The sequence below is a fragment of the Glossina fuscipes genome, unplaced genomic scaffold (genome assembly GCF_014805625.2).
Source record: "Glossina fuscipes isolate IAEA_lab_2018 unplaced genomic scaffold, Yale_Gfus_2 147, whole genome shotgun sequence".
Classification (NCBI taxonomy): domain Eukaryota; kingdom Metazoa; phylum Arthropoda; class Insecta; order Diptera; family Glossinidae; genus Glossina; species Glossina fuscipes.
The window spans coordinates 2651495-2667306 of NW_023998490.1; the positions used below are offsets into that span (position 1 = coordinate 2651495).

General features: G+C 34.1%; 2 protein-coding genes and 1 long non-coding RNA gene across 4 annotated transcripts; 1 reads left to right on the plus strand and 2 right to left on the minus strand.

The window, feature by feature from the left end:
- Positions 1 to 632: 632 nt before the first annotated feature.
- LOC119641320 lies at positions 633 to 13720 on the plus strand. Its single transcript, XM_038039907.1, has 8 exons — positions 633 to 1120; positions 1605 to 1890; positions 1959 to 2168; positions 2230 to 2422; positions 9423 to 9682; positions 9747 to 11511; positions 11910 to 12128; positions 12198 to 13720. The coding sequence occupies exons 1-8, from the start codon at positions 808 to 810 to the stop codon at positions 12531 to 12533; spliced, it is 3582 nt and encodes a 1193-aa protein (XP_037895835.1). The 5' UTR covers positions 633 to 807; the 3' UTR covers positions 12534 to 13720.
- LOC119641321 (zinc transporter ZIP11) lies at positions 4364 to 5820 on the minus strand. The gene is made up of 2 exons (XM_038039909.1): positions 5552 to 5820; positions 4364 to 5491 (listed from the first exon to the last, which is right to left on the minus strand). Exon 2 carries the CDS (start codon positions 5480 to 5482, stop codon positions 4472 to 4474), a length of 1011 nt encoding a protein of 336 aa, XP_037895837.1. The 5' UTR covers positions 5483 to 5491; positions 5552 to 5820; the 3' UTR covers positions 4364 to 4471.
- A 14-nt stretch (positions 13721 to 13734) lies between the features above and the next one.
- LOC119641323 lies at positions 13735 to 15741 on the minus strand. Of its 2 annotated transcripts, XR_005247816.1 has the most exons (4): positions 15527 to 15741; positions 14901 to 15050; positions 14587 to 14830; positions 13735 to 13918 (listed from the first exon to the last, which is right to left on the minus strand). It is a non-coding gene; the product is annotated as an uncharacterized LOC119641323 (long non-coding RNA). The 2 variants fall into 2 exon arrangements; XR_005247815.1 differs by lacking the exon at positions 15527 to 15741 and having other exon boundaries at positions 14901 to 15476.
- Between the last annotated feature and the right edge of the window lie 71 nt (positions 15742 to 15812).

Consider the following 15812-nt stretch of genomic DNA (forward strand, 5'->3'; position numbering starts at 1 on the left):
GTTTGGCAAAAATGGAAAACTAGCTACGTGATTCTCCCGCAGTATTTTCATTTTTGCAAACAACAGAACGCTTACCATAGACGTTATACTAATTGATAATCCAGTCTAACCGATTTTTACAGACTCTTTTTAGAAAAATAAAGAAACATTTACTGAAATTGGGGCTATTAAGCGCTGATTGACAGATTAACAAATAAATGTTCATTGATTTTTCGAGAAGATGAACTGAATCTTTACGAAAAGCGCCCATGAAAGCTGCACGAACTAAAATATTTTATTTTTGTTTTCTTAAGGTAATAGATGACTGTATTTATATGCAAAAGAATTGCACAACTATAAATGGAAATGATAATATGTAAATAGGAATTGCCTTTCTTGAGTTTCTTTACACGTTTGTATTAATTATTGGTGCAATATTAAAAATCATGATGATTGGACTCCCTAAAATTTTTATGAATGTTTACATTTTTCTAGAACATACTTTTCTTTTCGGCATTCTTGGTATGGTAGATACAAAATCCAAAATGCAACTCTGTATACAAGCTTCCGAACATTTCCGAAAAATTTTCCCACCTAAAAAGAAAGCAAACTAAACAAGTAGAGACATAAAAATAAATTGAATAATAAAGAGAAGTTTTTCATTCAAACACCATAAATAACAAAGAAACGTATACAAAACGAATATTAAGTGCTTTCTATATACATTCGTTGCAACTAGTAAATAAATTTACAACGAATTATTTCGAATTATTTATTGAGATTACGCTACAAAAAATACAACGAACTTTATTTTTGAGAACTCAACCGATGGATCGTTTTGTTACACGTTCTTCGTCCATTAAGAATTTAAAGAACCTCAAATTAACAGCTGGGATTACCAAAAGTACTACCAGTACTACTACTAATGTTTACGTAGCCAAGTCGAAAACGCAGCCTTTACAAGAAAAAGGATCTAATAATTTACCCAAAAACAAGCGCTGTGATCCAGAGTTGTTGACCTTAGAGAACAATTCTAATAGTAATGATAGCGGTGTCAGTAGCGCAGTCAGTTTAGCATCCGTGGCAAGCAATAATGGTGTTCAAGAGTTAAACAACGAAATGCTCAAAAAAAACTACTTAGGTATGTACATGTGTGCACTGACAGGCAACCATTACTTTTTACTTCATTTTTTTCAAGATACGAAATTAAAAAAAACTATAAATGATTTAAAAAAACCTGAAATTATATTAATGTGATTTTCAAGCACAACAACAAAAAATTCTTTAAAAATTCGAAATCAAGTGTGTGTTAAAAATGTGTACTAAATTTACGGTATTTTCTGGTTAGTAAGAAAGAACGAGGAACGAAGCTTCCAGAAGCGCTGCAAAAATGAAAATTGTCCAGATTTATGTCGAGACTAAAATATATAGAAACATCTAGCAAGTGGCAATCCTGTCAACTGAAAATGATAAAAAAAAAGAAAGATAAACAGATAATGTAAAAAATAAGAAATATATACGAGAATTTAAAAAGTTCAATAAATTTAGGGCAGTTTTTATTTTCTTTTATCAATAAATAATCCTCTTTTTCTAAGAAATTTAATGAATTTTTATCTTTATGAAAGGGAAACTAGGCGACTATTTGGATTGTCCGGCCGATAAAGAGAATGATACTACGTTAATTATAGCACCAAATTCCAAAGCAATGAAGTTAAATCCTGTCAAAAGCGATTATTCCGTTGCCACGGTGCCATTAAGAGAAGCGCCAAGATCAGCAAGAAAACCGGAGAAGATATCTGTCAGTACGGAAAAGCAAACCCTAAAACATAATCCATCTGTTATGGCACGTATTAGTCGAGACATTAATAGCCCTTCAGCCTCAGTTCGCAGCAGAGCTTTGAAAGGCTTAAAGTTAGTATTCAAAAAAAAAAACTTCAAAGCAATTTTTCCGCATCCTTTTGTTTTTTCCAAACCTTAAGGCATCCGACTTTACATGGTTATACTCAATTTGATGTGTGCGATGAGGAACAAAGTTTTCAAATACTCCAAGAAGAAGCCCCCAGTCTGGAAGATGTAATGCGTAATGTAGTTGTCTATGTGGAAGTGCGTACCAACGAGGATAACCGCAGTGCTGGTGTCCGTAAAGTTATTGAAAATTTAGGTGCTCGCGTTAACCTAACCCTATTGCGGTAGGTTGTTTCTTTATCAATTTTATTTGTTAATTATGGAACTATTTTAAATTTAATTTAGAGATACAACTCATGTGATTTTTAAAGATGGTCTTTTGTCTACGTACAAAAAAGCGAAAATGTGGAATATACCAATCGTGTCAATTTTATGGATTGAAGCGTGTAGAACACAACATCGTTTATGTGATCCAAAGGATTATCCTATTTCGAATATAGATCGTTATGAAAATCCCGAATTGTATGCGAAAATTAAGGTAAGTAAAGAGAAAACTTTCCATAAACGTAAGCTCTTCACACATAGTATAAAAACTGCTGTCGTCCACCAATTAATTTCACTTTTTTTTTTTAATTTTGAAAGATAGCTTGTTATTTAGTTTTTACGTTCATCTTGCCCTTTGATTAATAATTGTCCCTTACAATCTATTTAAGTTATTGCTTGGTTGTCATTTTGTACCTAGGAACGGGAATAGACAAAAATGAAAATACAATTTAATAATTTTTATAAAAATTATACAATAGAAAATAATGTTAACCATTATTTTATATATAAATTTTACAAGACTGAATAGAAAGCTCTTACATAATTCCTCCAGGCGACAAAGAGACATTATTTCCTTCCAATGTCTGTGTTCAAATGCAAGGGACTTACTTTGTATGGACAGCCACCCTCTCTGGTATCTCTCAATGCTGCTCTCTATCTCTGTGTATTTATTAAGGCTTGGTTCCTTGCTTCCGGACAAATACTCATTACTTTAAGACATATATAGTTTCATTACTCAGAAGCTAAGTTAGCTTTTGATACTTACTTATGCACATTATGTTAGGAAAACTGCTTTTCTTTTATTAGTGTATATAACGCACCCGATGGAAAGGTAAATGTTACTATATGAACTCATTGCAGTTACCCGAGAAGCTTTAAAAGTTTATTTTTTATATTGATTTCTTTTCAAAATTATATATATATATATGTATTCTTCAATACTTAGCCGTTGCTAAGCTTAGGATTTTAACAAATTCATTTTAAACTTAGCACTGCACTTGTTATTAATACAGCTCTTATCAATTACTTTATCTATAACAAAATATTTCTTTATCAATGATACATGCTCCTACAAGCCAATTACAGTGCAAGGTTATGGTTTCAATTTCCTCGTAAGCTACGCAGGTGGATATATGGGCACTTGAGTTTTATTTTCTTAAACATAAACGAAATATAAGCCATGGCACTCTTATACCTATACAAGCATTTATTTTGATTATCAGGAAGTATGAATAAAATTGATTAGGATTAATAAAGAGAATTTCATGAAAAATGCAAAGGCAACGATTCTTTGAACTGGAGACAGACAGCCTCCTGTCATATGACATGTCGGGTCAGCTTATATAAATACGCATCCATATGGAAACTTGCCATAGTATGAGATATTCAATACGTGCCATACACATATATAAAATATTCCATTCTTTATAAGCAAATACTTCTGACGTGACTTATCCACGTATGTCTGTTCGCTTATTATAATTACAGTCGCAGGTATAAGAAAAAGGTTCATACAAAGTTTATAAATACGAATGGTACTTACGCGAAGTTGGTTGTCTAAAATGGCACGTAACCGAGATATCACTTGTAAGATGTCAAGATGATGACTATATATTTGTCACTTCTTGAAAATAAAGTTTCATTATCTTAACGGTAAGGAGTTGTCGGTCTTTGATGTGCATAATGTTGTATACTACTGACACACAATTACGCGCAAGTTTCTATTTATAGAACATTGAATTTCTATTTGGTATCGTTACATCTGGAGATATTCATTAAATTTACACATGCACACTTAAATATGTCTATCGACAACTGAGTAAAGTATGAAAAAAAAACTTAAAAACCTTGCGGTATTACCCGTTAATTACAATTTGCGAACTTCGAAAATCAACTCGTAAGACAATTTCATTTTTGAAGTACAAGCAAACTTATTTTCTATTTGCGCAGAGCACTCTCTAATAAGCAGTCCTAAGAAAAACTAAAAGATAAAGCACTTAATAGAAATGTTTATTAAACTAAAGTCTTATGTTTATTTTGGAACATGAATATCTTAAATTTTAATTAAAAAGTTTAGAATTTTGAAGAGAGAATTTTTATGCGAAATATCTCGATTGATATTTCTTTTCGAGCAGTAATTCTCCCCCGCCCCCCTCCCCTACTTCTACAGTCGGTACGTTTGGTTTAATAAAATGTTCTAAAAAGCTATAAAAAAAACGGACTAATGTTGTCGAATCCTAGCTGATTAGCCTTATAGCAAACATCAAGACAGAGTAATTTCAAGACACATCATTATCAAGAAACCTGCTATAGTACCCCAAGTGGCTATCGTACCGTTGCCACTGGTGTGAGCTTCGGGTAATATGTCATCCGCTACTATGTAGATCATAGCGCCGGCGGCAAAGGCCAACGCATATGGTAGAATAAGGCTCGATATGGTTACAGCCACAGCTCCCAAAATTCCAAATATTGGTTCTACCATTCCTGATAATTGCCCGTACCACAACGAACGCATAACACTGAAACCAGCGGCATGTAAAGGTAGGCTCACTGCCAAACCTTCAGGGAAATTTTGTATGCCTATACCAATAGCTAGATTGCGAGCTGCTTCAAAAGTTGACGAATTGCTAGATCCGATGGCACCAAAACCCACACCCACCGCCAGGCCTTCGGGTATATTGTGCACTGTTATGGCAACTACCAACAGCATAATTCGTTTCCACTGCGCCATGGCATTTTCTAATTTTGAACGTTCTTCATCGGCTACATAATGATTATGACCTTCTACGTCCATGCTGAGTTTTTTGCGACGCCGGGGCTCAGTATCATTGTGACTGTGCTGAACACTTAAACAGTCCGGGAAACTATTCAAACCATTGGGCTGTTGTCGAATTTCATTTATTTCTATTTCCGCTTTGTCTTTGTTGCTGTGTGTCATTTGTATCATCATACTGGTACTATTTAAACCCAAATACGACATTAATTTGTCGCAGCCATAAACAAAAACTGCGCCTAATAAAAATCCAGCAGAAACTGGTAAAAAGGCGTATATGCCGTACAATTGAGAATTTTCAGCCATTTCAATAGCCGGACTTAATAAAGACCAAAACGAGGCGGCTACCATAACTCCAGCCGCAAACCCTAAAGCGGCATCTAAAGACTTACGTTGATTGCCGCGCAAGAATATAACGCAAACGGCACCGGCAGCCGTTAAACCCCATGTCAATAAAGTGCCAAGTAAAGCTTGAGTTACGGGTCCATAACCAGGAATCATCTTACAAGTCTTGAAAAGTAAATACAAACATTTGTTTAGTAGTTCTAATTAATTGAAGAACTTATTTACCCAAAATTATTCGTGCCACGCGTTCAGATCTTTCTCGAAAATTAAGCCTCTTCGAGGATTTTTTCTTTTCTCTATTCTAGCTTTCAAATAATTTAATTTTTATTTACAATTTAATACTTAAATGTACGCATGAATGTTTATGATTGATTATCCTTTAAAAATTCAGTCACAGCCGCAATAAATTTTTATTGACGTCTGCTTTTTTACGCAGGAATTTAAAAATAATCGTTTAAAAAAAGCTTATCTTTTTTCATTAACTCTTCTTACTTTAAAATCATTTTTTTAACTGCAGAATTTATTAAATTTTTTTGTTAACACCGTGTTAAAGATTTCCATGAATTCATAGTTGCTTAGCTCTTTTTATACTTTTTTTGTACCTGTATACTCTTTAGTTTTTGTTTGCCTTTAATTCTACATTCTCTCTATATAAACAATGCATTTACAGGCGAATTTACATACACCAGCACAATACTTCACTAGCCTACGGTTATTATCAATCAATACTTCTCCAGTTTTAGTTCTCTCTTTTATACACATCTCTCTTTCTCTTATTTGCTTGAGTTGCAGAACAGAGTTGCATGTAATGTGTTAATAGTGCGAAGTCTTCATGAACATTTCTCATTGCTTGCTTAGGGAAGATATGATTATTTTACTTTTCTTTAGAGAAACTGCAAACAAATTATTATCAGATTACCCTGGCTTTTTTAACGCACTTCATTTGTTCGACTGCTTTGTTTTTTTTACTAACAACAAAATACAATGAAGATATTCTATATGATATTCTATTCCCCGGTTAGTTGTCGTTTTATATCATGAAAATATCATAAAGGATGCTATCAACTTACGGATCAAGTATGTTACTTAATTATTAGCTTGATGCGACGAATATTTCTAAGAGCTCTTAACTTACAGCGAAATTAATATTCCCTCCCCGAGTCGATATAAAGTAAATAAGTTTTTACAAGTCCGAGAGACAACAGAGTTTTTGTTGAAAATATTTTATTACCAAACAATAATACGTGCTGATAATGGCATCTAGTTTGAATACCAACATATATTTACTTATGTTATAAAAATAGTTGTCAAGTTCAGAGTAAGTTTATAACAAATTCCAAGAAATGGTCCTGATGATACGTTTAATTGTCAACTCTAATGGCGAAAACAGTATTAACTTTTCTCAAAATTCTCATTTTGAATTTTGGAATTGAAAAGGGGCTGATTTCGATTGTCATAATTTTACCAAATTGGATTTAAAAACTGTCTTTCTTCTTACTCGTAAGGAATATGACAAACTTTGTGTGTAAATCTCTCTTCGCTCTGCTTTACATCCTAATGGGGCAACTCTGTAAAAAAAGTACTTTTGCCTTTTAAGTCCACAGTTGTAAAGATGGATTTTTAGTTCACTTCCCTATGAAAACCTAACCTTCACGGTCAAAGCTAATGGGTTGTTTTTATATTTTGTAACAGAAGTTGATGCACAGTAGCGATTTAATTTATAAATTTACTGTTGTAAATTGGAATCATTTGGACCAGTCATATTATAAAGGAATTAAATGAAAAATTGTATTAAGCAAAGTGGTGTAGGGTACAGGAATCAATCATATAACATCGTTAATTCCGTGCTTTGCTGTACGGAAATCGCTTTGTACAAAACTTTCTTATTTATTTACCAAGACTAAGACGTAATATAGAGTAATATAATTTAAGCTTAGATAGAAAATTGTTTGGTATTATATCGAAAAGTATTATATGGGACTTTGAGATAATACATATCAAGGCAATGTGTGCCGTGTTATATCGAGACCAAGTCTTAAGGCGTAAAGTTTTACGATAGCTAAAATATATATATGTATGAATATACGTACATTCCTTTTTCCAAAACGTTACATTTCGCACTGATGCAGTTGCATGTAGCTGCAGCTTTTCTTATCAAACCTTTGCCATATTTTTGTTGAGATAAACTCTGCCTCTCTAGGATTGAACTAGAAGTGAACATGCTTGGCCTGATGTTTACGATGAAGCGAAATGTGCACAGTTCTTGTGTAAGGATTTTATGGCAAGAAATACTTCTGCTTTACTACAACGATCGCTATTATATCATATCGTATTGTATACATGGCACTGATAGACGGATGGGGCATAATGTGTGTCCATCTACTAAGTATGGGAGCATTTATCTGAAACAGCAAATCGACTCTGATGTTAATAAATTAAAAAGGATGTAGGTAACATTTATATAATATGGTATAAAAAATATTTAAAACACATAAGATGATGTACGAATCTCAAGTCGAGGGCTGTCACGTAATATTATGGATACGTAATCCTATCCTATTTTCATTCACAAAGAGCTCAATTTCATCTGAACATCTCATCTTCACATGTCGCCAGTTTGATAATATTTGAGGGTCTTTAAGCGTTTTCATTTCAGCTTTTTTTTTATAAGATGTTTTTGTTGATCTCTTTAAAGAAAAAAATGATGCTCTTCTTAAAGAACTAACTTGCTTTATTAGAAAGCAGAACTAGTCTTGTTAACTTATAATAAATATGCAGTATTCCTTATCGTTACTTTTAGTTAACTTTATCTCTAAAATAATCTTATATCTGGCAGAGTGTGCAACGTTATTCTAAAATCATTATATATACACTTTTACTTACCACCTTGGCCACAGTTTTTTGTTAATCTTAAAAATAATTATATATGTACAGTGCAAATAGTCATCATATTCTTCAATCTGAACCTATAAGCCACACTTCTTATTGATTGAAATATCGTCCCAAATAAAATCAAAAATTGAAATAAATTAACTTTTTCTCTCAAAATTGCTTCTCCATCATTACAAAATTTATTTGACGTATTTTTGATGTTTTTAATTTTTTCTCTTTTAAATTTTCTGTTATGTACTTACTGAAGGATCTCTTTGAATGGAAAATTTTTTTAAATTTTTTAGCTTCTTGCAGCCTAATTGAAACTTAAATGAGGTACCGATGAAATGTTTTGGGAAGGATCGGCATTTAATTAGTTCTTCCTCAAAGTTTTTTCATCAAAGAGTTCTCAATGCTCATAGTTGAAAATCCGTCCTCTTTTAAATTAGAAGCAATCGATATTATTCCGTTATATTCACAATAAAAAGTTCCCATGTAAAACAATCAAGTAGTGTCAAGAAGTGTTCAAGCGTGGCAATTCAATTGTTGAGCACGCATCAGTTATAAAACAAATTAACGATAAGATAAAAATAAAATAAATAAATAAAAAGTAAAACGAATAAACAAATAAATAAAAAATAATTGAAAAAAATCCACTCGGATTAATATACGATTTTTTAAGATTGTGTTATGCTAAAAATGTGCTATAATAATCGCAAATCTAGCACCACGTTACGTCCAAACCGCGCTTCACAAGTGCTATGTTATATGAGGAACGCCTGTTCGTAATGGTTCGCGTTGTCATATAAATTTTATGCGCGGTCAGTCTTGCAAATTTCACTTTTTAAATAGTTAAGATATTCAAAAACATTCCCTTTAAATGATCATTTATCACATATTTAACACATCTTCACACCGATGCAATTCCTTTACAAGTGAGCAGAGAGATTTTCGTTCGTGTCTCCAAGATGTATTACATTGTTAAAACCTTCAATTAGATCTCCCGTCTTTAGACCTTCACAACAAAATTATATACTGAAAGCTATCTTAAAATAATAAGGAAGTCCGGCTCATATATTCCTATAGGTTTTTTTTTTATTTTAGTAGATAATTCTAGTTCAGGAAAAATAACCTACTATTGAACGTAAACGACATGCATACATAAAAAAGTAAATTTTTGAAGAAATATTTAAAAATTTCTTTCTTATGCCTCTTTTTTTCGTAGCGTATAAAGTATATGCAACCAGGTTCTGAATGCAATAAGCGTATGCGCAATCGTGCAGGCGGTACTCCCACTTCTTCTCCGAAAACACCAAATCTTAAAAGGCATTCTCTCTTGATTGATAGTACGACGCCTACCACTACCCATAAACAATATATTACTAAGAAACCAATGGATATATCACAATACTTTAAACACGTCTACGAAGAAAAGCAAGCCTTCATTAATGGTTTCAACTCCCCGTCTACCCAATTGTTAAATAGGTAAGTTTTTACACAAAAAAGGAAACAAAATTAAATTATTAAAAATTACTTTGTTAACTTGCAGGATGCAAACCGAAGTAGCACTATTAAACACTCCGACTCCAGAACATGATGCCCGTAGATCTCTTTGTTTTGCTGGGAATTCACCAGCAAAAGACAAATTTACAAGTGCAGTTGCTAGCAATAACAACACAGTGAAGCAAGCAGTGAATAAAACGACGCTTACTCGTCGCGGCGGTGCGCTGTCGACGATATCCCAAAAAAATGGTGGTGGTAATGTAGAAGTGGACATGGATATAAACGCGACAGAAGGTATGTCCATTTGCAAAACTCCCACACTTAGCGCAAATAGACGACGCAGCTCATTATGCATTGCTGAAGACATGTCAATAGCCGATGGCGGCATAGCAGTACCAGAGACAAACAATTCGCCGCATTTAAATACGCCGAAGAAAGCGGGTATTAAAAGACGAACGCTTTATAGCATAAAGGCCATGGAACTAAGCAATATAAAAAAAAATCGAATTGAAGCTGTTGATAGTTATATAAATAACGAAGAATTGTCTTGTGAAGACAAAGAAAAGCCAAAAAAAACTAGACGCACTTCATATAGCGCATTAGCAATGGAAATTGAGGAAGAAAGTGAAAAGGGCAAAGAACACATTATGCAGGAATCTATAACTAGTGCTAGTAATACCTTATTTCGCGCATTGTCTAGAGAAGGAAGTGATGTTACTTTAACCCCCGCTATGAGTGTCGCAGACAATAACAACGCTGCAGTAGAAAAATCCAATCTCTTAACGAAGGTAGACAGTGGCAAGGGGACAAAGTCTCAAAGCAAGCAGCGAACACCCAAGAAACTTGTGGATATCAAAATTACTGCACTAACACCGATTAGCCCTGATGTTACTGGAGGCATATGCGTAACGCCATCCCGCAGTAAAACGTTGTGCATGGCACAGCGGCCAGCAACAATAGCAGCAGCCATGGCCGCAACAACAACTTCTTGCTCAACACTTGTAACCTCTGATACAGTAGATGAAGATTTCAAAACTTGCATCACACCACCGGTGACATTTAGTTCTAGCCGCCCACCGGGCAGACGCCGCACACTGTTTGACGTTTCAATGGACATTATAAATCAACGTGTACAATTAATTAATGACAAGAAAGCCAGATATTCTGTCAACGCTGTTCATGAAAATGGAATGGAAACTGCAAATAACTTTTCTCCTAATACCCCGGCTGAGCGGAAAACGAATAACCCAAACACGCCAGAAGAATTGCCCACAGAAATAGGTAATGAAGTTACTAGGACTCCCACAAATGCTTCTCCCACTGGCATGGGTAATAGTGTATTGCATATCAAAAGGAAGCGTAAACTGTTTCCACCTATTGATTCACTAGCGTCAAGAACATCTCCCTTCAAAGAAATATTATTAACCCCATCCAAAGGTATTACTAGTAGTAGCAAGATGACTGAAAAATCTTTTGCAAGACATTCATTAATAGCTAAGTCCAGCGGTATGAAAACTAAACGCCGTTGCTCTTTAATGCCCATCTCATTATCACAGCCAGAAACTGGCAATAATAAGCAGACAAAAGAGAAATTTTTAAAATCACGTCGCAGCACGATGGAATTTGAGCCTTCGAAAAGAAATGGGAAAAAATCGGAAACTTTTTTGCCCGCCTCTGAGAATTGTAAAACCATTGATGTAATTCGTATTAAAAAGGTTGAAAGCAAAACTCAAAAGCTCAAATCAAAGAAAAAATTACCAACTATGGTCCACACAAATATGCGCAAATCTGAAGTTAATGTTATACGTGAGGTTGGTGACAACTTTTAGATAGCAATGCTTTATAAGTTAGTAGATTCGTAATTGTTGTATATATATATATATATATATATATATATATGTATGTATATATACTTTGTTTTATTTTCTGTCTTGTTTTATTTTTCTCGTCATTTTTAAATTATTTAATTTTTTGTGGCTTTAATGTAACTTTGTTAAGTTTTATATGAGTTGTTTAATGCTAAAGATAAAGAAAGACACACAACAAACACAAATTGTTTCTTACTGCCTTCCAGGAGCACTATATATTCCACAAAAATCAACAATAAAAGATTTCTCCGACTGGTTTAATAAAAAAGCAAAAAACATCTGTGTTCCGTTTCTTAATGCATTTTATTTTCTTTTTTGCTATTTGTTCGCTTTTGTTATAGACCGTTAGCCAATTGGGTGGTTTCATATTGGGGGATATGGTCAACGATGACACCACCCACTTGATAACGTACGAATCGCGACGTACATTAAATTTATTAAGAGCTATGGCCCGTGGTTTATGGATAGTTGAGTATAACTGGATTGTGGAATCATCAAAAGTCGGTCGTTGGCTTCCCGAGGAACCATTTGAAGTGCATGATTTTTCAAGGGCCATAGAGGTACTTGACATTTATTAATATTATTTGAAAGCAAAATATTACGCCTTTTTCCCTCAATTCTTACTTTAGATTTGCCGTTCGGAAAAACAAGCTTTCGGTGACTTTTATAAATGCGAACTTTTCCGCAATGTCGGATCAATTTACGTGAGTAGTCGTTGTTCGCCGGTTTCCAAGGAGAACATAAAAGAATTGATTACAATATGCGGCGGTAAGGTAAGCGGTTCGCGTTCGAAAGCCCGTTACATTATCGGCAGTCCGGCCTGTAATTTTGGTGAAATTCCGCCAAAAGAATTGCTACAGCAGCAGCAAAACGGTGAAAAGTGTTACGTATCACCATTCTGGATTTTGGATAGTATTACGGAAATGCAAGTTTTAAAATTGCAGAAGTACGCCTTTAAACCGTAATGCGCAATAATACCTAGGCAAATGATTTATCTTTGAAGCCTTTTGTTATTATTTTTAATGTCTCTTTATCATATATTTATTTATACATTTAATAATTTTCTCTCAATAAAGTGCATTTTTATAATCGGGAGGACAATGTGCAAGGTAAGGGAAATCCACTGCAAAAACGAGCTTCGTAACTCTGATATGGATTTTTTTTTTTATTTTAATTACCAAACCTTTACAGAAAGCAAACATACTCCAGGTTTATAAAATAATTTGTTAAATTTGGAGCGCAAATAGTAATTACTAAAGAATAGTATGTCGTGATAAGATAACTATAGCTCGGGTGTGGCTCAGGACTGTCCAGAGGTCCATTTCAAGACGTTTTTTATGAAAGTTAAAAGAATCTTCGCATTTTTGGTTACGGCATGTAGTTTTATATATTTTACGGTGTTATTTCAGAAGACTGACTGAGGAGATTAGGGGATTTGCGGCTTGTGGTAATTATGTTGCATCAGAGGAAATATAACGTGTGAATATAACAAATCAAAATTAGAGTATAGCTGACAATATGAATATATATATATATATTCAGGTTCAAGCGTAAGGAGTGAGTTCAATGGAGTATACGCATACACATAAAGTGTAGATAAGTGTAGTCTTTGGGGGCGGTAAGGAAGGGCTGCTTCCTTACATCCTCTCCTCACGTCGGAAATGGACAAGTACCTGGCTTATTCCTAGCCTGGCTCTCAAAATTAGATGCCATGTTTCACGTCATTGTATAAAAAACACCCACGATTTCCTGTGTCCGAAAATTCGGCTGTTGGTAGATGTCGTATTCTTTAGGCCATGCTTGCCATTTTGGATCATTATGTCGTGGTGGGAACTGTTCTGCACTGTGCAGTGCAGAAGATTCGGGACGGTGGGTAGTACGCTCGTAGCTGGCTGCGCTATCATTCATGAACATGTCCCCAAATTGGGAACTACCCCGACCATTGAAGCCACAGTCGCCTGGAGACATATCTCCCACCACACTACAGTCCCAACAGAGTAGTATTTCTATCCCTTTTGGTATTTCTATCCGAGACAGACACTGCACCGTCAGGTCTTATTTTTCGGTTGTGGACGGTTTGTTGATTGATTGTGACGCATTGAGTTTTGCATTCGCAAGGCGTATGATTTGAACGCTGCACTTTTCCTCTGAGATACCTGGCGAAGTTGGTCATCCATTCTTTTTGAGATTATAGACTTGATTGTATCAGCGTTTTCTTAATGTAGAAACTTAACAGTTGCATAAGATGCTGTAGGCTGCTGCAGAGTGTAGGTGCACCTGTGTCATGACACCAAGAGGATCATATTTCAATGTGAGCACAAGCGTTGGAGGCAATATAACTGGGAATCTTCTGAAGTAAAAAAGCGCATATGTAGTTACTAAAGAACTTTTACGTATTGAAAAGTAATTTTCGGGTGTGGCATGTGAACGCAAATTGGTATTGTCGTTGCAGTCAATGAAGAACGTTACAAGATATTTGATATTTGCGGCAAGCAGATCTTTTTGACTTGGCTTCAAAAACTGGAGCAAAATGCCATACATTGGCTTTTGACACAAGAACGCTTTAATTATATTCCCACGCTTGGGGACGACATTTAATTTCTATATTTTTCTTAAAGAAGTAAAAAATTTTGATTATATATGTCTACATACATTAGTTATATACATAACTCATAAATTCATGAAATTTGTAAAGCCAATGCCTTCTTCAGACGCGGCTATATAAGAGAAACTTCGTTGTGCCAATAGCCGGTCCGTGATAAAATCGAATTATTGGAAGAAAATTCAAAAATACCGATGTGAGCTCACCACAAAGATCATGCGATAAAATTCGGTTCGACTTTTTTTGTTGGAATATTCGCTCACATCAATAAACCACGAACTTTCAGTGACCTTATTCACCAAGATCGTTCATTGGGGTTTATTGGGGAAGTAAGAGCCGATTTATATGGAAAACGGCTTAAAATTTTTGACCTAGGATTGTATTTTTACAAAAGTTCTTTACATTAAGACATTTACCTGAATTCGTTTCTAAACGAAAACGGCGTGTGAACCAATATCGACAGCAATATAAAAGTTCATGTTAGCGCCTCTTACCGCGTAGTTTTTGTTACAAAATGAAAAAAATAAAAATAAATTAATTGCTGGCCCAATATTGTTGAACTTACATGAATTAATTACAGCACCTCACAAAGTATAAGGTTATATTCTCTTTGGAATTTCAAAAAATTCCTTTTTTTCGTGTAGCAGTCTGAACTAGATTCTAGGGGAGGAGGAAAGTTGTTCGATTAGTAGTTTATAGACTGCTTTTGGACCACTACTTTATGTCCTACCTCGAATGTTAATTGTTTTTTGCTCAAAACTCGATTTTGAAAGTCGGTGCGCACGATTTCGTAGAATTTTTAACTTTAGATAAGGCTGCCACGTCTTTTTCTGTCGGTCATTGGGACCGACTCGGTCAAAGCATCTTCCAAAACGACCATCTTGACAGTTTATTTTTCAAAATTTTTAAATTAAAATTTTATAAAATGTTTAATGGTATGCTTTTATATGCTTAAAAATTTCAATAAAATGATTATTTTTAATGTATTAAAATATTTAGAGCAGTATAGTGGAGCATGGCACATCGGCAAATACCCTACACCATATTGCAATTATTCATAAATTTACTTTTCAAAATAATGCGTCATACGGAAAGTGGTCCAATCCAAATTATTTTCAATAATGCTAAAACACATCATTATATTAGGTTTCATCAAAATATCTGAAAAATTTGCGGGCAGCAGGTTGAATAAAACACAACAAACAGACAAACAAGCCTAAATCGATCCCGTATCGATTGGTATAATAAAAGGTGGATCTACTTCAAGTCGTAGTTGCTGCACACATCCGCATAAACTAAATATGCCATTGTATCACAATTGATTTATATGAGGGTATAAAAGAATTAGTATCATACCTTAAATTATAGATAGTATTTTAAAGTCGAATGTCCTTGTAGAAGCTAATCTCGATGGTTTATCAAAAAAGTTGCTCCTTTATTGAGTTTACTAATTAACTGTGATTATTTTCATCTCCTAACTTTGGATGGCTCAGGCAAACACTTATTCATCATTTTTAATGGTAGCAAATTTTGATTTTAATTTTTGAAATTTTACACAGGTATCTCTCTATAAATTCATGTGTATTTACTAAATAAAATAAATATTTAATAAAATAATAAATATTAAAAATAAATACACATG

What these genes read in the sequence shown, in the direction of transcription:
- LOC119641320 (XM_038039907.1), top strand. Translation starts at nt 808, where the DNA reads ATGGATCGTTTTGTTACACGTTCTTCGTCCATTAAGAATTTAAAGAAC. An exon ending in AATTGTATGCGAAAATTAAG is followed by an intron (nt 2,423 to 9,422) that starts GTAAGTAAAGAG and finishes TTTTTTTCGTAG; the next exon opens with CGTATAAAGTATATGCAACC. An exon ending in ATTTTTCAAGGGCCATAGAG is followed by an intron (nt 12,129 to 12,197) that starts GTACTTGACATT and finishes TTCTTACTTTAG; the next exon opens with ATTTGCCGTTCGGAAAAACA.
- LOC119641321 (XM_038039909.1), bottom strand. Translation starts at nt 5,482, where the DNA reads ATGATTCCTGGTTATGGACCCGTAACTCAAGCTTTACTTGGCACTTTA.